The 21,752-nt window shown below is 36.8% G+C and overlaps 1 protein-coding gene across 1 annotated transcript; it reads right to left on the bottom strand.

Moving 5' to 3' along the window:
- Window positions 1-8,448: 8,448 nt before the first annotated feature.
- On the bottom strand, window positions 8,449-20,758 carry LOC101126875 (putative coiled-coil domain-containing protein 144C). The gene is made up of 5 exons (XM_031010932.3): window positions 20,459-20,758; window positions 19,644-19,864; window positions 17,999-18,209; window positions 10,162-10,204; window positions 8,449-8,678 (listed from the first exon to the last, which is right to left on the bottom strand). The coding sequence occupies exons 1-5, from the start codon at window positions 20,756-20,758 to the stop codon at window positions 8,512-8,514; spliced, it is 942 nt and encodes a 313-aa protein (XP_030866792.3). The 3' UTR covers window positions 8,449-8,511.
- Window positions 20,759-21,752: the final 994 nt, after the last annotated feature.

Below are 21,752 nucleotides of genomic sequence, written 5' to 3'. Positions count from 1 at the left end.
AAGCAGAAAAAAACAGAGCTTGCAATCCTAGTTTCTAACAAAACAGACTTTAAATTAACAAAGATCAAAAAAGACAAAGAAGAGCACTACCTGTTGGTAAAGGGTTCAATTTAACCAGAAGAGTTAACTATCCTAAATATATATGCACCCTACACAAGAGCACCCAGGTTCATAAAGCAAGTTATTGGAGACCTTCAAAGAGACTTAGACTCCCACACAATAATAGTGGGAGACTTTAACACCGCAATGACAATATTAGACACATCATGGAGACAGAAAATTAACAAAGATATTCAGGACCTGAACTCAGCTGTGGATCAAGTAGACATGATAGATATCTACAGAACTCTCCAACAAAAAACAAGCGAATATACATTCTTCTCATAGCCACATGACGCTTACCCTAAAACTAATCATAAATTAGGAAGAAAAACACTCCTCAGCAAATGAAAAATAACTGAAATCATAACAAAGAGTCTCTCAGACCACAGCACAATCAAATTAGAACTCAAGATTAAGAAATTCATTTAAAACCACACAACTATATGGAAGTTGAACAATCTGCTCCTGAATGACTTTGGGGTAAATAATAAAATTATGGCAGAGATCAAGAAGTGTTTCAAAACTAATTAGAACAAAGATACAACATAACAGAATCTCCAGGACTCGGCTAAAGCAGTGTTAAGAGGAAAATTTATAGCACTAAATGCCCACATCAAAAAGAGAGAAAGATCTCAAGTTAACAACCTAATATTACAACTAAAAGGACTAGAGAACCAAGAGGAAACAAACTCCCAAGCTAGCAGAAGACAAGAAATAACCAAGATCAGAGCTGAACTGAAATAGAGACACAAAAAAACCTTCAAAAAAATCAATGAATCCAGGAGGTTTTTTTAAATTTACTTTTTATTTCAATAGGTTTTTAAGGAACAGGTGGTGTTTGGTTATATAAATAAGTTCTTTAGTGGTGATTTTTGAGATTTTGGTGCATCCCTCACCCGAGCAGTGTACACTGTACTCAATGTGTAGTCTTTTATTTCTCACTCCCTTCCCACCATTTCCCCTGAGTCCCCAAAGTCCACTGTATCATTCTTATGCCTTTACATTCTCATAGCTTAGTTCCCACATATGAGAACATATGATGTTTGGTTTTCCATTCTTGAGCTACTTCACTTAGAAGAATGGTCTCCAATTCCATCCAGGTTGCTGCAATTAGAAGAATGGTCTCCAATTCCATCCAGTTTGCTCCTTTTTATGGCTGAGTAGTATTCCATGGTGTGTGTGTGTACATATCACATTTTCTTTATCCACTCATTGATTGATGGGCATTCAGGCTGGTTCCATATTTTCACAATTATGAATTTTGCTGCTATAAACGTGTGTACAAGTATCTTTTTTGTATAATGACTTCTTTTCCTCTGGGTAGATACTGAGGAATGGGGTTGTTGGATCAAATGGTAGATCTACTTTTAGTTCTTTAAGCAATCTCCACACCGTTTTCCATAGTGGTTGTACTAGTTTACATTAGCATCAACACTATAAAAGTGTTCCCTTTCCACCACATCCATGCCGACATCTATTATTTTTTTAATTTTTTTAATATTGCCATTCTTACAGGAATGAGGTGATACCGCGTTGTGGTTTTGATTTGCATTTCCCTGATCATTAGTGATGTTGAGCATTTTTCCATATGCTTGTTGGCCATTTGTATATTTTCTTTTGAGAATTGTCTATTCGTGTCCTTAGCCCACTTTTTTATGGGATTGGTTTTTTTCTTACTGATTTGAGTTCTTTGTAGATTCTGAATATTAGTCCTTTGTTGGATGTGTAGGTTGTGAAGATTTTCTCCCACTCTGTGTGTTGTCTGTTAACTCTGCTAATTATTTCTTTTGCTGTGCAAAAGCTTTTTAGTTTAGTTAAGTCCCATCTATTTATCTTTTGTTTTTGTTGCATTTGTTTTGAGCTTCTTGGTAATGAAGTCTTTGCCTAAGCCAATGTCTAGAAGGGTTTTTCCAATGTTATCTTCTAGAATTTTTAAGGTTTCAGGTCTTAAGTTCTTGATCCATCTTGAGTTGATTTTTGTATAAGGTGAGAGATAAGGATCCAGTTTCATTCTCCTAAATGTGGCTAGCCAATTATCCCAGCACTATTTGTTGAATAGGGTGTCCTTTCCTCACTTTGTTGAAGATCAGCTGGCTGTAAGTATTTGGCTTTAATTCTGGGTTCTCTATTCTGTTCCATCGGTCTATGTGCCTATTTTTATACCAGTATCATGCTGTTTTAGTGACTATGGTGTTACAGAATAGTTTGAAGTTAGGTAATGTGATGTCACCAGATTTATTCTTTTTGGTTAGTCTTCCTTTGTTTATGTAGGCTCTTTTTTGGTTCCATATGAATTTAGGGATTATTTTTCATCATTTTGTAAAGAATGATGGTGGTATTTTGATGGGAATTGGATTAAATTTGTAGATTGCTTTTGGCAGTATGGTCATTTTCACAATATTGATTCTACCCATCCATGAGCATGGGATGTGCTGCCATTTGTTTGTGTCATCTGTGATTTCTTTCAGTAGTGTTTTGTAGTTTTCCATGCAGAGATCTTTCACCTCCTTGGTTAGGAATATTCCTAAGTATTTTATTGTTATTATTATTATTTGTAGCTATTGTAAAAAGGGTTGAGTTATTGATTTGATTCTTGGCTTGGTCACTGAAGGTGTATAGCACAGCTACGGATTTGTGCACACTTGTGTGTAACTTTGTATCCTGAAACTTTGCTGAATGCATTTACCAGTTCTAGAAGCTTTTTGGATGAGTCTTTAGGGTTTTCTAGGTATACAATCATATCATTGGGAAACAGCAATAGGCAGACTTCTTCTTTACCACTTTGGATGCCCTTGATTTCTTTCTCTTGTCTGATTGCTCTGGCTAGAACTTCCAGTACCATGTTGAATAGAAATGGAGAAAGTGGGCAATCTTGTCTTCTTCCAGTTTTCAGGAGGAATGCTTTCAACTTTTCCCTGTTCAGTATAATGCTGGCTGTGGGTTGTCATAGATGGCTTTTATTACCTTAATGTATATCCCTTCTATGCTGATTTTGCTGAGGGTCTTAATAAAATAAGGATGCTGGATTTTCTCAAGTGGTTTTTCTGCATCTATTGAGATGATCATGTGACTTTTGTTTTTTAATTCTGTTTATGTAGTGTGTCGCATTTATTGACTTGTAGATGTTAAACCATCTCTGCATCCCTGGTATGAAACCCACTTGATCATGATGGATTATCTTTTTGATATGTTGTTAGATTCAGCTAGCTAGTATTTTTTTGAGGATTACTGCATCTCTGTTCATCAGGGATGTTGGTCTGTAGCTTTCTTTTCTCATTATGTCCTTCCTTGCTTTTGGTATTAGGGTGTCCATTAGTCTGTTTCAGTATTAGGGTGTGTATTAGTCCATTTTCACACTGCTGATAAAGACATACCTGAGACTGGGCAATTTACAAAAGAAAGAGGTTTATTTGACTTACAGTTCCACATATTTGGGGAGGCCTCAAAGTCATGGTGGAGTCAAGGAAGAGCAAGTCACATCCTACGTGGATGGCAGCAGGCAAAAAGAAAGAGCTTGTGTAGAGAAAGTCCTGTTTTTAAAACCATCAGACCTTGTGACACTCACTCACTGTCATGAGAACAGCATGGAAAAGACCCGCCCTCATGATTCAATCATCTCCTACTGGGTCCTTCTCACAACATGTGGGAATTATGGGAGCTAAAAGATGAGATTTGGGTGGGGACACAGAGCCAAACCATATCATGGTGATTTTTGTTTCATCAAATGATTTAGGGAAGATTTCTCTTTCTCTATCCTGTGAAATAGTGTTAATAGGATGGGTACCAATTCTTTGAATGTCTGATAGAATTCAGGTGTGAATCCATCTGGTCCTGGACTTTTTTGTTGTTGGCAATTTTTAAATTACCATTTTCAATCTTGCTGCTTCTGATTGGTCTGTTCAGAGTTTCTATATCTTCCTAATTTAATCCAGGAGGGTTGTATATTTCCAGGAATTTATCGATCTCCTGTAGGTTTTCTAGTTTATGGATGTGAAGATGTTCATAGTAGTCTTGAATAATCTTTTGTATTTCTGTGGTATCAGTGGTAATATCTCCCATTTCATTTCTAATAGAGCTTATTTGGATCTTCTCTCTTCTTTTCTTGATTAATCTTGCTAATGCTTATCAATTTTATTTATCTTTTCAAAGAACCAGCTTTTTGTTTCATTTATCTGTTGTATTTTTTTTGTTTCAATTTCATTTAGTTTTGTTCTGATTTTCTTATTTCTTTTCTTCTGCTGGGTTTGGATTTGGACTGTTCTAGTTTCTCCAATTCTGTGAGGTGTGACCTTAGATTGTTTATTTGTGCTCTTTCAGACTTTTTGATATAGGCATTTAATGCTATGAATTTTCTTCTTAGCTCCACTTTTGCTGTATCCCAGAGTTTTTGATAGGTTGTGTCACTATTATTGTTCAGTTCAAAGAATTTTTAAATTTCCCTCTTGATATCATTGTTGACCCAACAATCATTCAGGAGTAGGTTATTTAATTACCATGTATTTGCATGCTTTTGAGTGTTCCTTTTGGAATTAATTTCCAATTTTATTCCACTGTGGTCTGAGAGAGTACTTGATATAATTCTGATTTTCTTAAATTTACTGAGACTTGTTTTGTGCCCTATCATATGGTCTATTTTGGAGAATGTCCCGTGTTCTGATGTATACAATGTATATTCTATGCTTGTTGGGTAGAATGTTCTGTAAGCATCTGTTAAGTCCATTTGTTCTAGGGTATAGTTTAAGTCCATTGTTTCTTTGTTGACTTTCTGTCTTGGTGATCTGCCTAGTGCTGCCAGCAGAGTATTAACATCCCCCACTATTATTGTGTTGCCAACTACCTCATTTCTTCTGTCTAGTAGTAATTGTTTTATAAATTTGGGATCTCCAGTATTAGGTGCATATATATTTAGGACTGTGATATTTTCCTGTTGAACTAGTCTTTTTATCATTATATAATGTCCCTCTTTGTCTTTTTAAAACTGCTGTTGTCTTAAAGTCCGTTTTGTCTGATATAAGAACAGCTACTCCTGCTCGCTTTTGATGTGTCCATTTAGATGAAGTGTCTTTTTCCAACCCTTTGCCTTAAGTTTATGTGGGTCCGTATGTGTTAGGTGAGTCTCCTGAAGACAGCAGCAACTTGGTTGGTGAATTCTTACCCATTCTGCCATTATATATCTTTTAAGTGGAGCATTTAGGCCATTTACGTTCAACATTAGCTTTGAGATGTGAGGTACTATTCTATTCGTAACACTATTTGTTGCCTGAGTACCTGAAAACCTGGAAGCATTCCCTTGAAAACTGACACAAGACAAAGATGCCTTCTCTCACCGCTCCTATTCAACACAGTATTAGAAATTCTCACCAAGGCAATCAGGCAAGAGAAAGAAAGAAAAGCTATTCAAATAGGAAGACAGGAAGTCAAACTATCTTTGTTTGCAGATGATATGATCCTATATCTAGAAAACTCCATCATCTCCGCTCAAAAACTTCTTAGCTGATAAGCAACTTCAGCAAAGTCTCAGGATACAAAATCAATGTGCAAAAGTCACTAGCATTCCTATACACCAACAACAGGCAAGCCGAGAGAAAAATCATGAATTAACTCCCATTCACAATTGCCACAAGAAGAGTATAATACCTAGGAATACAGCTAACAAGAAAAGTGAAGGACCTTTTCAAGGATAACTATAAACCATTATTCAAAGAAATCAGAGATGACACAAACAAATGGAAAAACATATGCTCACAGACAGGAAGGATCAATATCGTGAAAATGACCACACTGCCCAAGGCAATCTGTAAATTAAATGCTAGGCCCATTAAACTACTATTGACATTCTTTACAGACCTAGAAAAAGCTATTTTAAAATTCATATGGAACCAAAAAAGAGCCCAAATAGCCAAGACAATCCTAAGCAAGAAGAGCAAAGCTAGAGGCATCATGCTACCCAGCTTCAAAATATACTACAAGACTACAGTAACCAAAACAGCATGGTGCTGGTACAAGAACTGACACATAGACCAATGGAACAGAATAGAGAACCCAGAAATAAGACCACACACCTACAACCATGGGATCTTTGACAAACCTGACAAAAGGAAGCAATGGGGAAAAGATTCCCTATTTAATAAATGGTGCTGGGAGAACTGGCTAGCCATATGCAGCAAATTGAAACTGGACCCCTTCCTTAACCCATATACAAAAGTTAACTCAAGATGGATTAAAGACTTAAATCTACAACCCAAAACTATAAAAATCCTGGAAGAAAACCTAGGCAATGCCATTCAGGACACAGGCAAGGGCAAAGATTTCATGACGAAGATGCCAAAAGCAATTGCAACAAAAGCCAAAATTGACTAATGGGATCTAATTAAACTAAAGAGATTCTGCACAGCATTAAGAACCTATCAACAAAGTAAACCGACAACCTACAGAATGGGAGAAAATTTTTGCACTCTATCCATCTGACAAAAGTCTAATATCCAGCATCTACAAGGAACTTAAACAAATTTACAAGAAAAAAAAACTCAACCCCATTAGAAAGTGGTCAAAGGACACAAACAGACACTTTTCAAAAGAAGGCATACATGCAGCCAACAAACAAAAAAACCTCAACATCACTGATCATCTGAGAAATGCAAATCAAAACCACAATGAGACACCATCTCACAACAGTCAGAATGGCTATAAATCAAAAAAATGAAAAGATGCTGGCAAGATTATGGAGAAACAGGAATGCTTTTACACTGTTGATAGGAGTGTAAATTAGTTCAACCAGTGTGGAAGACAGTGTGGTGATTCCTCAAAGATCTAGAACTTGAAATACCATTTAACCCAGCAATCCCATTACTTGGTATATACCCAAAGGAATATAACTAATTCTAGTATAAAGATACATGCACACGTATGTTCATTGCAGCACTATTCACAATAGCAAAGACAAAGAATCAACCTAAAAGCCCATCAATGATAAATTGGATAAAGAAAATGTGGTACATATACACCATGGAATACTATGCAGCCATGAAAAGGAATGAGACATGTCCTTTGCAGGGACATGGGTGGAGCTGCAGAACATTATCCTCAGCAAACCAACGCAGAAATAGAAAATGAAATACTGCATGCTCTCACTTACAAGTGGGAGCTGAATAATGAGAACACATGGACACATGGCGGGGAACAACACACACAGGGGCATGTGGGATGGTAGCGGGTGAGAGAAGGGAGAGCATCGTGAAGAACAGCTAATGGATGCTGGGCTATTATTAATACCTAGGTGATGGGATGATCTGTGCAGCAAACCACCATGGCACATATTTACCTATGTAACAAACCTGGACATCCTGCACATCCTGCACATGTACCCCTGAACTTAAAAGACGAAAATAAAAAATAATAATAATTGCAGGTCACCTGATAGAATGCAGTGAGAAGATCATGGGATAACTTCTGTGATACTCTTGCCAAAAAAAAATTATCATCTAAATCTTATCATAAAAAAAATTCAGAGAAATCCAATGGAGGGACATTCTGTATTATTGGACTTTACTCTTCAAAAGATTTAAGGTCACAAAGGTCAAAGAAAAACTGAGGAACTGTTCCAGACTGAAAGAGTCATGACAACTAAATGAAATTCACGGACCTGAATGGGATCCTTCTGCTACAAAGAACATTATAGACAATTAAGAAAACTTGAAAAGAAACTGAGAATTAAATGATCAAATGTATTGATGTTAACTTTCTGATTATGAAGTAGTTATATAAAATGTCCTGACTTGTGGGAATACCCACATACCAGATGTGATGGCATAATGTCAGCAATTTACTCTCAAATGGCCCACAGGGGGAAAGTTGTTTTTCCTAAAATGTGGAAATTTTCTCCAATTTTAAGACTGTTTCCCAAAAGTTAATCTAATAAAGAAATGAAACAATAAATAAAAAAGCAAAAAGCCTTAGGCAAACCTTATTTTTCCACAAGGAAAGATCTAAATAAATCAGTGCTTAAAATTAAAATTATCTAAGTTTGATTGCACTATAACAATTGTAATACATCCAAACATTGACAATGACCACAGTACCAGTATACCAAAATGATGTCTATCTAAACTAAAATCCATCACTATGTATAAAGATAAAATTATAAAATACAAACAAGCCATCAATTGGCTCCACTAAATTATTAATGGCAACTTGATTATTTGGCTGTTTAAACAGCTAACATTTGGGCAGTTCGAGTATGTAAAACTCAGTAATACTGGTTTTCATTTGCAAAATCCACTTAAAAGTTAGCTGAAGAGGCCAAGAAACATTATTTAAAATACTATATAAACTTTCATCAGACATGTATAATATAGAATATTTCCCTTTAGTAAAAATGTTCACATCATATATTTAATGGGAAACAAAATATCATGTGAATAGCCCAAATAAAATTGCCTTATCTTTCAGAGTATGTATTTTCTTCTTAAAAATCTGTGCATATTCTTTTGTTACTTCCAAAACTGGATCTTGATTCAGATTTTCCTTGTGTGTAAATCCTAGAGAAGAAGCTATATAGGATCCATATTTAGTAGCAGCTGAAAACAAAAAGCAAGAATTTTATTATTATTATTATTATTAATGTTGTTATTATTTTAAGATAGGGTCTCACTCTTTCACCTATGCTGGAGTGCCGTGGTGTGATCACAGGTCACTGCAGTCTCGTCCTCCCAGGCTTAAGCAATTCTCCTGCCTCAGCCCCAAGTACTTGGAACTGCAGGCATGAGCCACTGTGCCTGGCAAGCTTTTGTATTTTTTATAGGGGCAGGGTTTCGTCATGTTGGCACAGGCTGCTCTCAAACTCCTGGGCTCCAGTGATCTGCCTGCCTCAGGCTCCCAAAGTGCTGGGACTACAAACTTGAGCCAACATGCCTGGCCAAAGAATTATATTCTATATATTTCATAGTTAACTAAGTGCAAATCAGTAAAAAAGAGTTGAGAGCTTTTTCAGTGTTAACAAGAATGAAAAGTATGTATGACTACAATGCTAACTTATTATTAGATAAGAATCTGCCCATAGTTGCACACTAAATGATCATTGTGGTTGTGTATCACAGCTTCTGGTTTTCTCATTCTTCATTCATTTATTCAACAACCACATGCTAAGGTACTAGACTATGCCCTGGAGTTACAAGATGAAGATGATACAGTCCACCCCTCAGCAATCATATGCTATAACCTGAAAAAGCAGACAAATAGGCAATTTCCATACCAAGTCATAGATACCCTGACAGGTATAAAACAGGGCACTATTGGAATGCAAGAGGGACACCTATCCCAGTTTTGTCTCGATATTGTAGGCTTTTCGGTGGAGGCATGGTTAGTGGATAGCTGAAGGATGAGAAAAAAAGGTTGGCAGATAGAGCAAAGAAGCAAGTGCAAAGAGCTGGAGGAGAAGGACGAGCACTGTGGAATTCTGTGCAGTCCAGTTTGGCTGGATCCTAGAGCAAAGGGGCAGAGTAAAGTAAGTGGTGAGAGATAAGCCTGAGTAACTTGACAAGAACCAAATGAATGTGGGTGTTTATATTACATGTTAAGGAATTTGGAACTTTTTCTGAGGGCAAAAGTAAACCAATGACGCTGTAAATGACTGCAGATTTAAAGTGTTACCTCTCAAGCGACTGCTTATAAACTGTAACTGCTTGAATAGGTTACTAGATGAGACTGGGATGTTTTGGCCTTAAAAATCACTACCATAACCCTGAGAAGTTGATGATGCCTCTGTTTTCTGAGAACCGTTTCTGTGTGCTGGCTGACAATTCCATAGGGATGGCAGAAGTGAAGAGTAGAGCCAGACTTCTTGAGCTATTTTTTTCAAGCTATGGAACGTGATGAATTCATGAGGCATAAGTATGCTCTTCATTATACATGTTCAAGTTTTCACATCTTTCATTAAATGTATATGAAAGAATATTTAACGTAGTATCTACTAGCCCAAGAACGGAAAGGGATGTCGTTTGCAGTTTATTTCAGATATATATTACTTAATCTAAATTTAATTCTTAAATTTTGGTAACATACCTGCTACTTCTGCAGTTAGATCATTTTGCAACTTCTGCTGCATCTGAAATAAGTCAAATATTATTTATAACGTTTAAGAGAGACATTATCATGGTAAGGAGCATTAATTACAAAATGTGGCCTTTAAATAATACTTTTACAGACTAGACCTAACTTGAAGATTGCTTAAATTAAAAATATCATATAAATTCCTACCTATTTTAAGTTTAGATAATGGAGAACATATATGTGTTATGCTGTTTAGATTAATCTCACAAAAGTACAATTAATATTGGTCTGTTGGATCTATGTCATTTCAAAAGTGTGATGTTTTCCCTTATTAGTACAGAGGTTACACAATTCAAGTCATATTCTGCAACGAATGCATTACTTTCCCATTCTTATCAAAACTCTGCCCTTTATCAAGGTCTAACCAGTTTTTCACTTTAATGAATAGTTCCTTACAATGAACTCTCCATTCTCCACTTTCAGAAAATAATAATTTCAAAGTATGTTCTTTGCTATTAATTCAGCACAGAATCTTTAATACATACTTGAAGAAAGCAGTCTTGTTGTGATGCCATGTGAAAGTTCCACTGGCAAAAGATTAAAAATATTATGCTATTATGATTAACATTTCTTCATTCATATGGACACAAAGATTTCAGAAAATTTACATAAAAACAAGGATAAATACAGGTTAGAGCCAGTTTTCAATCTTAGTTTCTTTGATTCATGAGTGTCTAGAATTAAAAACTACGAAAACAATTTAGAGTTATTTAACTGCAACTTTGATTTCTTTTCAGAAATTAGTACCCATTTTTTAAGCATCTGACAAGTTACAGTTAGCTACTTAATTATGAAAGGTGTGGGAATATTTCAAACTTATTGCCAGTGTCCCTATCTAGAGTGCTCTTATTTAATTTTTTTTTAGAATAGGTATTCTCTCACTAAATGCCTAGAACAGGGTCTGAGATAGTTTGTGGTGATAAAGGTAATGATATCTAATGCCTTTACAAATTTTAGGTGTCAAGTCGATTTTTTTGTTTTACTAACAGGTTTACCAATATTTTGAGACTCCTTTCCATAACATTTCTGTGACAAAAACATTATAGATAGGCTTTATAGAGTAGGTAACATGACAACAGCATTACCATCCAGGCCTTATAAAAGTAATAATTCAAGAAATGATCCTTTTCAAGCTATGTCCCACAGAAATCTAAGGTTCCACAGAGGATGCTGAAGGATTAAGGGATAAGAAAGTCATAGCTTCAGAGCACTGATCCTTCCTTTAGTCAGACAGCACTACTTGTTTTCTATAATGTGGTTTTATGCAATGTAAAAATGTTCCATTCTTAAAAAAAAAGAGATTTACTTAAACGTATGAATGTCACTGATTTAGTCAAAGTCCTTAATTTTACATAAGAAACAAAACAGGCTCAGAGAGACTGCAGCTTGCCTGAGGTCACAAAACCAATTAGTTACAAGGTAGGAGTGGGCTTCAGATCTTTCACTGAGCCTGGAGTTATTCTATGCCAGCACCTTCCTTCATATTCAGAAAAGAAATACAGATTTTTAAAAATAACTCAGGCTGGGCGCGGTGGCTCACACCTGTAATCCCAGCACTTTGGGAGGCCGAGGCGGGAGGATCACAAGGTCAGAAGATCAAGACCATCCTGGCTAACACAATGAAACCCCGTCTCTACTAAAAATACACAAAATTAGCCAGGCATGGTGGCGGGCGCCTGTAGTCCCAGCTACTCAGGAGGCTGAGGTAGGAGAATGGCATGAACCCAGGAGGCGGAGCTTGCAGTGAGCCGAGATCGTGCCACTGCACTCCAGCCTGGGTGACAGAGTGAGACTCCACATCAAAAAAAATAATAATAATAAAAATAAAAAAATAACTCATACAGTCCAGGTGTGGTGGCTCACGCCTATAATCTCAGCACTTTGGGAGGCCGAATTGGGTGGATCACAAGGTTAGGAGTTCAAGACCAGCCTGGACAATATGGTGAAACCCCGTCTCTACTAAAAATGTAAAAATTAGCCAGGCGTGGTGGTGTGCACCTGTAGTCCCAGCTACTCAGGAGGCTGAGGCAGGAGAATCGCTTGAATCCGGCAGGCAGAGGTTGCAGTGAGCAGAGATCACGCCACTGCACTCCAGCCTGGGAGACAGAGTGAGTCTCTGTCTCAAAAACAACAACAACAACAAAAAAGAGAAAATGCATCTATAAACTGTCATGATGCTCTATAATGTTTAAGCATGAGACAAAAAATAGTAGCTCTCCAAATTTGTAAGTTATGAATCAAATTTAAAGAACAATTAATATCATAACTTCTGGCTAGTACCAGGCAAGACACTCAATTTATAAAGAACCCATTTTTCAAACCGCAGAACAGAAAACTTGAAGGAGAAAATCTTTAGTTGAACCAAGCAAGCAGAAATTAAGAAAACTGTTCCTTAAAAGAACTATTCATTCTCCTCCAAATAAGACGTGGTTTAGGAAAATCAATCAAGTCAATTATCCATGTTGTGAGTTATTTATAGAAAAACTGAAAACACAAAACAGATTTCTCTTTACCGTCTAGCATACGTCTGTCCAACTTCTCATCATTAATTTGTACATACAAAGACATGGGATTAATTTCAATTATCACTTAAATCCAGCCATAAATGATAGGAGAACCTTCATTTTCCTGGCCTCAGGTTTCAAATGAAGACTTAGACTCTCTCTACCTATAGCTTCCTCTTGAGAGGATATCAGATCTACCTAATGGGTGAATTTGGGCAAAGCACACAGTGTGCTTGCTTGGCTCAGGGTCTCTTTCAAAAGGTGTGTCTGCCCACAGTGACATGAGTTCAGGTCTGCTGTCATCTCTGCAGTAAGCAGCATGCACCTGCGATGGGTGTCAAGCATTTGTTTTCTCCACTTAAAACTCTGTGGGTTAGTGCCTAATCTGGCATAAAATACTGTGGCTGCACATCTGAGCCACATCCTCCCATTAGTTATCATGAGTCTGCAATAGAGCTAGTGTGTTGATGTCCATCTATCTGACTCCTGTGTTCTGAACTCAGAAGGGAAGGAGGAGCACCATTTGCTGCCTATCCACCACAGCCTGAACAAGAAAGATGACTGTATAACACTTATAGAAATAGTTTCTTCTTCCTTGACTTTTCTAATCTTACCATACATTCTTCACAACTACCTCCACTTTAAAGAGGGGAGGAGTTAGAAAATTTTTTTAAAGAAATATAGTGAAATCAGTACCAATGGCAAAGTCCAATAAATACAAAGTTCACTCTTCAGCAATAACTTATTGACAGGCTACTGCTAAATTATACTTGAGATTACAGGCTGGAAAATAAGGAGCCAATAAAACTATAAAAAGTACTTCTGATATACAGGACAAAGGATCCCAGGGTTAATCTAGAATGTGAAACCTATAAGTAAAAATCAGTAAAACATAGGCATAGCAATCTATTATCACTACAATGGTGTTAAGTGGCAAGGCTATGTGGCAGGCCAGGTCTCACTAATGCAGGCCTCCATAACAACTGCTTTGGCACTGACTGAGTAGTTAAGTTAAACATTAAAAGCTGAAAGAGCCAGTGCCTTTATACAGGCTGGAATGTAACAAAAGCCCACCAAGAATCTTGCCTAGGCCTTCCCTGGGCCTTAAAGTATGACAAAATAATGAAGGAATTCTTAATAGGACCTGTTTGGTATTAAACAAGTTTTATTGGGGATCTGAAGAAACCCCCCAGGCCTCCACAAATAAGTTTATTGGGGGTCTAATGGAACTCCCAAACCTCCATGATTTAGCAGGAGACAAGATAAGGGTAACCGCCCCAGCACCTGGACCCATTTAGATTAAATAAATTTACTGAAGCTCCAGAGGAAGGTCTGCGGGACTTAGATCTTAGTTATAGATTAAAAGAAGTTAATCACTTATGTCTACAGACGAATGCACACTTACATGTAGATATATAGCTTAGAAGGTATATAAGCTCTGGAAAACTTTGTAATTTTGAATTGGTGTGGTAATAATTTCCAGGCCTTCCTTGTAACCCTGTAACCGGTTGCAGAAAATAAAACCTCTCTTCCCAATTCATCTGCATCTCATTACTGGACCATGATAAATAGCAGCCCGACTCTCAGTTTGGTCTGGGAACAGTCAGACTCTAGACTTCATATAATGGGGTGAGAGATGCAATAAATACTAACTGTCATGAATGTAGAGAAAACTTGTTTCAACAACCAGTTATATTATTTCTCTGGTGTGTGATTTCATACAAAATTATAACCATTTTTCTTGAGGTTAGAGAAAATGCTGAGTACGATAGCACTTCACAGTAGGAATAGTCCAAAGTGTTAAAATCTTGCAAATAAAGGAGATGTATAAACAGATCCAATATTAGTGCTATTTTTAACATTTTGCTTTTGAAAATCGTAGCTAAAAATTTCTAAATATCCTGTTTTGTAATGCCCCACCCAGAAACCCGCCCCACCCAGAAACCCGCCCCACCCCCTACCTTTTTTTGTAAATCTCAGTTTAGATGGTATGTTACCTCCTCCTCCTTGTATTAGCTGATGTTTTCCTATAGGAAATACTTAAGTTCCTAGCAACTCTAGAAGGCACCTTCTTTCTGTAACTCTCAAAATTCTGTAGACAACAGCTGTATAAGAACTCTTCCAAGGTGTGATTATGGAGACATGCCTTTGCATCTTTTTTTTTTTTGAGATGGAGTCTTGCTCTGTCACCTGGGCTGCAGTGCAGTGGCACAATCTTGGCTCACTGCAACCTCTGCCTCCTGGGTTCAAGCGATTCTCCTGCCTCAGCCTCCCGAGTAGCTAGGATTATAGGCGCCCACCACCACGCCAGGCTAATTTTTGTATTTTTAGCAGAGACAGGGTTTCACCATGTTGTCCAGGCTGGTCTCGAATTCCTGACCTCAAGTGACCCACTCGCCTCGGCCTCCCAAAGTGCTGGGATTACAGGTGTGAGCCTCCGCACCCAGCACTCACATCTTGATATAATCATGCTTTTAAATCTCTTTTAGTAAATCTAACATGATTGGGCAAAAAATGCCCCACAAGGAAACTAGGTATGCCTTGGAACTACTACATTAACATTAACTTTAAAACAAACAAATTTTCTACTTATCTAGAAATACTAAAAAATGAACACCCCCTTCCCCACAAAACAGAAATTAAGAAAAAAAAGTTCCTCAAAAATCTTCCCTTGCATCACATCTGCTTTTATTTATTTTATTTATTTTTTTCCCCCACCCATGAGATGGAGTCTTGCTCTGTCGCCCAGGTTGGAGTGCAGCAGCGCAATCTCAGCTCACTGCAACCTTTGCCTCCCAGGTTCAAGCGATTCTCCTGCCTCAGCCTCCCAAGTAACTGGGACTGCAGGCGCACACCACCATGCCCAGCTAATTTTTGTATTTTTATTAGGGACGGGGTTTCACCATGTTGGAGGTTGGTCTCGAACTCCTGACCTCAGGTGATCCACCCACCTTGGCCTCCCAAAGTGTTGGGATTATAGGTTTGAGCTACAGTGCCCGGCCTACATCTGCTTTTTATACTCTCTCAGCACCATCTTGTAAAATGATACATTACCTTGTTTTTCTGGTAAGTATTGTGAAAGGAAAATATCTTGGGCCTCCAAAATCACTAAGCTAAAAGGAAAGCTCAGGCTGGAAACTGCTTAGGGCAAACCTGCCTCCCATTCTATTCAAAGTTACCTCTCTGCTCACTAAGATAAATGCAGATCTGACTGTCTCCTTTGGAAAGGCTAATGAGAAACTCAAAAGAGTGCAACTGTTTGTCTCTCACCTATCTGTGACCTGGAAGCCCCCTCCCCGCTACCAGTCTTCCTCCCTTTGCTTCAAATTGTCCCGCCTTTCCAGAGTGAACCAATGTACTTCTTAAATATATTGATTGATGTCTCATGTCTCCCTAAAATGTATAAAACCAAGCTGTGCCCCAACCACCTTGGACACGTCATCAGGACTTCCTGAGGCTGTGTCACGGATGTGTGTCCTCAACCTCGGCAAAATAAACTTTCTAAATTAATTGAGACTTGTCTCAAATTTTGGGGGTTCATAGTACTAATAAGAACATTATATTTGCATCTTGCTTAACCATTTACAGACGTATTTAACATTCATTTCCCATTAGTACCCAGTGGTACAATTTCGTGACTGAGGCATTTGGACGCTGAAATCTCATTTTTTTCAGAAAAATAAAACCTAAGCGAACAATATGATTAAAAATATCAGCTAGCTGGGCTCTTGTAATCTATGTATTAAAACAATCATTTAATGCATTCCCTTTTAAGCTATTTGGCCACAATGCTATCTAAGAAACCTTAGATTTGCTCTTCTATGATTTGTTAGGACACGAAATAGCCAGGTAAACACAACAAGGTTGAGGTTCATTCCATGTGGGCCTGCGCTACTTTTCTGTGCGCTAAGGAGATCATAAAAACATCAAAACTATAAGCCAATGTGCATCGATTGAAAATTTTAAAAACAACAATATACACAAAGAAAACTATTTATTTATTGTTGTTCAAACAAATGTTTTATGGATTTTGTAATTTTTTTAAGAGACAGAATCTTGCTATGTTGCCCAGATTGGAATGCTGCAGTGCCGTAGCTACTCACAGGAATAATCATTGCGCACTGCAGATTTGAACTCCTGGGTTCAAGTGATCTTCCTGCCTCAGCCTCAGGAGCAGCTGGGACTACAGGTGTGTGCCACTGTGCCCAGTTTTTGTAATTTTCCCTCAGTTGAAAAATGGACAAATGTTAGACAAATACCTTAATCTGGGTCAAGCATAGTTGAACTACGTTTTGTTTTTTTTTTCCTTACCAACTCTATAGTTGATACAGCTCGTCATTTTTGGATCCATTTTGAAATCCCCAGAAATAGACTCTTACTCTGAGTGAAACCACACGGTTGAACTAAAAGGTTCCTGTTACATGTCCAGGGGAGATGTTCATGTGCAGCTTTACATGGAATTTGGGGTATTAAGAATAGAACTGATTCTGTTTGGTCACATTTGCTATTGAAGGACTCTAGATACCATTGCCATCTTAGTCATCAATTACTAAAGTTATGGCCAGGTAGAGAGACAAAACTTATGTGAGCTTTACTTTAAAAATTCAAATATTTATTTGATTTAACTATTTCAAAACCACTGTGCTATTGCATAGCAACAGACACATTTTACTAAAATTGGGATTAAAACACTATTAAGTGCAATAGCAATTACAGATGTACTCATGTAAGAAAATCACAAAACTTTTAACTTAAAGAACAGATTAATCAAGTGTTGCAGGTTTATATAACATATAAAAGTATTCACCTTGGGTCCTTTTAAATAATAAACATCCATGGGTGGTTAGTGTTTGGACACCAATCATTCACATATGACGACGGGTAGAAAACCTGAGATGATGCAGAAAAACTTTAAAAGTGACCCCAGGCACACTAAACCCATTAAAAGTGAACCCCAGACAAACTAAAATCAATTAGTAAGACAAAGCACATCAAAGTAAACCTTTGGTTAAAATCTAACTTAAATGCAGTTTTTAAAAAAATTTAAAATGTGTCAGTTTGGTTACATTTATTAAATAAAGTTAACAAAGGAGTAATCTCTTATGAATGAGAGCTCCAGAGACTTAAAAATAACTGTAAAATTTCTGTCTCCTCTCTTTATTAACACAGGTAATTATTACTTTTACTTACCATACACAAGACAATTAAGTAACTGAGTATTTTACCAAATAACATACAAGAATTATATCAGAAATCTGAACGCCAAAGGAAAAAAGATAGCTAACCTTCAACAAGTAGCTCTCCATGTCCTTAAGAGCAGACCTCTTTTTTCTTGGAATATGTTTTCTGTTGAGACCTTCACTAGCATTAAGATTTCCAACGCAAGGTGACTCTAGGACTGGCCTTGTAGCATAAGCAGTGAATAGAGATCTGGATCTGGTCTGCTCTTTCTCCACAGTAAGTTGCGTACTGACCTCTGCTATCATCTCATTAGCTCTATGAAGATTGCAAAAGACAAATGCTTAGTATTTCATTTTTTCCTAAATGATTCCTAAATGACTGCGATTGTTCTAAAAGTTGCCATTAAGAGTAAATGGAATATACCATAAGCTGTGTTTTAACTCTGAAAATGTGTTAGAGCATGCCTACTGTATCCAATTATAGTTTTAACATTGTTCTAAAGAAGTACATCTATTTCTAGAGGGATTTCTAACAAACAAGTAGTTCAAAGAGAGGGAGGGGACAGAAAAGACTATCAATGACGTATGGCTTCATAGTTAACACTTGTTGCCCATCTGGAATGACTCTACTTATACGATTCTCAAGGATGCTATTAGAATTACTTGTATTCCAAGGGTAACTATGTGAAATGATGAAGATATTAATTTGCTTGACAAAATAACCATTTCACTGCGTATAAATATATCAAAACATCAAGTTGTACTCCTTAAATATATACAAGAAAAAACTAAAAGTAAAAATAAAAGCTAGAAATACTTGTATTTAGTAAACAATACATGTTGTTAGAGATTGTCTAAAAAACTCTCCCTCAAAGACATTTTCAAACAATTGTTTTCACCACCCTTGTATATTTCACCCATTATCTGGAAAAAATTGAGCATTTGGCACTGAGGAATCATTCACGGCGACTTTTCCTTGGGGAGAGTAAGACTGCTGAAATCAAAGAGAACTAAAGCAGCATCGAGGACAATCAGCTCCTAACACTGCGGCCCATGTATCAGAGGTGGGACCTGCCCTTTCTGTCTTCCATATACCCCCTCAGGCTGACCAAGGTGTTATTTTTTATCACTTAGTAAGTTATACTTCCCTTCAACCCTAGTTGATCATTCTCTGCTTCACAGGTGTGCCTTTATGTGGATTGGAAAAACTATACAGGACACTTCTTCTCAAGGCACCCTCTAATGATCACAATCAAGCAAAGTGAATTTACTGAGTGCCAGAATGTGTCCAGAGTAGTCGTACTTGACCCTTTCGGTTTTCAGCTGTCGTCTTCCAGAAATTAATTAAATTCATTAATATTTTGAATTAAGGGAATACTGACAAGCAATTTTTATAATGGTATCACTGTCTAAATTATGAAGCTTCATAAATATTTAGCTGAAACCCTAATAGATCAGGTTAACTATATAAGAATATTAAGGGGTGGGGGGAAGCCACATAAAACCAAAAACAGGAGAGACAGGAACTGTCCTGGACTAAGATTTTAAAGGTTACGTTCATTTACTATTTTCAATTTTACTTAAAGGTTAAGTTCATTTACTATTTATAATTTACAATTTTCCAAAATTGTATGATCTAGTTAGCTTTCACTTCCCACAAATCTCATGAACCTGTCTCACTAAAAGTCATGCTTTTGAAGGCAAATTAATGAGCTTAACTTATTTTCTATGATTCTGCATATTGACTTACCTACTGAGTTCATTTGACAAGGATTCTCTAACTTTTACTTCTTCTAGGTAGAGTTCCTTATATCTTTCCAATTCGGTTTTATTAAAGTTGGCTTGCGAAGTTTTTATTCTGGAGATTTCAGATTCCAGATCTTTGATTCTGAGTTCCATCTGAGTTTTTATTGAAGTAGTATTATCCTCCCTTAACTGTACTAACTGTTCATGAGATACTGCTGCTTGTTTCTAAAATAAATTAAAAGGGAACATTTTAAAAGTAATTATAACCTGAATAATTACTGTGTATTTGTTTCCTTTTGTTTGGAGTCAGTGATTCAGAGAACAATTTTAAGTATGTGATTCAGAGAACAATTTTAAGAAAAATGTGAAGAAAGAAAGAAGCTCAAGCTCAACATATTTATCACCAGTACCAACTGAATTAATAACTGAATCTGAATTGTTGAACAATTCTCCAAAGAATGACAGAACCAAGTTAAAATTTTAAAAGTGGAACAACGTAACTTAAAAGCAGTTCAAGAGTATGGTATAATTTCTAAATCACAATTTTTTTTTTACTTTTTCTATTAGTCTTGTTTTATGCCAACTGGCTTTAGTAATTAAATGATTCTCTAGTGAGAATTATTCTTATGGAAGATCAATTTAGTTATAAGAATGATGGAAACAAAAATATTTAAATGGAGAAACAAATATCACCTTCCTTCTAGAAGTCTACCAAACAAATTGCTGTAAGGAAAGTAGAGAAAACATGTACAATGTATACATCCAAAATAAAATTTGCAGCGAAATGAATGAAAGCACATTACAGATAAATAAACCAACCTGCAAGGTGAGAATGGCTTCGTTTAATTTTTCTTCTATCTCCTTCCTTGCTCTTTCTTCAATCAACAGTTTATGCCGTTCAGCTTCACCACGTTCTAACCTATTTCTTTCCATATAACTTTTGAGGTTTACTACTTCTTGTTTCAGCTGCTTCTTATTCTTCTGTAGTGTTTCACATTGCTTTTGTATTGCTTTCATAGAGAATAATGTCTGTTGAAGTTGAAGAACTTCATTCTCTGCATCCAGATGTAGATATCGTGAAGGTACAGTTTCCTGTGCTTCTGTAAGGTCAATCTGCATGAGTAAAACAATATAGTTTGGTAATGAAGAAGGCAGACTGAGAACGGTCTAACAAAAAACTAATAATTTTTTTTTTTTTTTTTTTTTGAGATGGAGTCTCGCTCTGTCGCCCAGGCTGGAGTACAGTGACGGGATCTCGGCTCACTACAACCTCTGCCTCCCGGGTTCAGGCCATTCTCCTGCGTAGCTGGAGTAGCTGGGACTACAGGCGACCACCACCACCCCTGGCTAAATTTTTTTGATTTATTTTTTATTTTTAGTAGATGGGGTTTCACCGTGTTAGCCAGGATGGTCTCGATCTCCTGACCTCATGATCCACTCGCCTCGGCCTCCCAAAGTGCTGAGATTACAGACGTGAACCACCGCGCCCAGCCAAAACTAATAATTTTTTAACTAAATTCAGTTGCAATAAAATGTTACCTATACTGTTGTAGATTCATAAAATACAGACCCTTGGATTACTCAGAAAATTAAAAACAAAGTTAAAACCACCAGAATTCACAAAAATACATCCTTTACTTTCATCATCTTTGCCACACAACATTTGGACTTGATCTTAGACTTCTGTTTTCCTATGACTGTTTCATGGCTTTCCTCCTTAAAATGGCTCTAAGTTACCCCTTTAGCACAAAGTCTCTTATTCCTTTAACCCACTATCATTCTCCATAATTTGCAGAGAAGTTTTAGGGGCATCATATTGAATTATTTGGGCCTGAGTCAATAAATGGCTCCCATAATAAGACTCTGAAAATAAGACTCTAATTAATACATTTTGAAAAAAAGAAAAAAAGGATTCCAATACCATAAGCCTTTTGCCATTTGCAAATGTCTTACGCTAATTTGAGTTACATTTCAAAGAGTAATGATACTTGGAGTTAAGAAGCAATCACATCTCCCAGTATAAAAGTTCAGTGGCATGATCCATACCATTTTTCTGAAGAAAAATGCCTTAATTCAGTAGCACAATCTTGTAATTCATTGTTACTTTACACAA

Source organism: Gorilla gorilla, chromosome 4 (genome assembly GCF_029281585.2).
Source record: "Gorilla gorilla gorilla isolate KB3781 chromosome 4, NHGRI_mGorGor1-v2.1_pri, whole genome shotgun sequence".
Taxonomy (NCBI): Eukaryota; Metazoa; Chordata; class Mammalia; order Primates; family Hominidae; genus Gorilla; species Gorilla gorilla.
The sequence above is the reverse complement of the archived record's forward strand: the minus strand, read 5'-3'. Positions and strand labels throughout refer to the sequence as shown.

What these genes read in the sequence shown, in the direction of transcription:
- LOC101126875 (XM_031010932.3), bottom strand. Translation starts at nt 20,758, where the DNA reads ATGCAGATTGACCTTACAGAAGCACAGGAAACTGTACCTTCACGATAT. An exon ending in TGGAGAGCTACTTGTTGAAG is followed by an intron (nt 10,205 to 17,998) that starts GTTAGCTATCTT and finishes GACTTATTTCAG; the next exon opens with ATGCAGCAGAAGTTGCAAAA. An exon ending in TCTAACTGCAGAAGTAGCAG is followed by an intron (nt 8,679 to 10,161) that starts GTATGTTACCAA and finishes TTTTGTTTTCAG; the next exon opens with CTGCTACTAAATATGGATCC.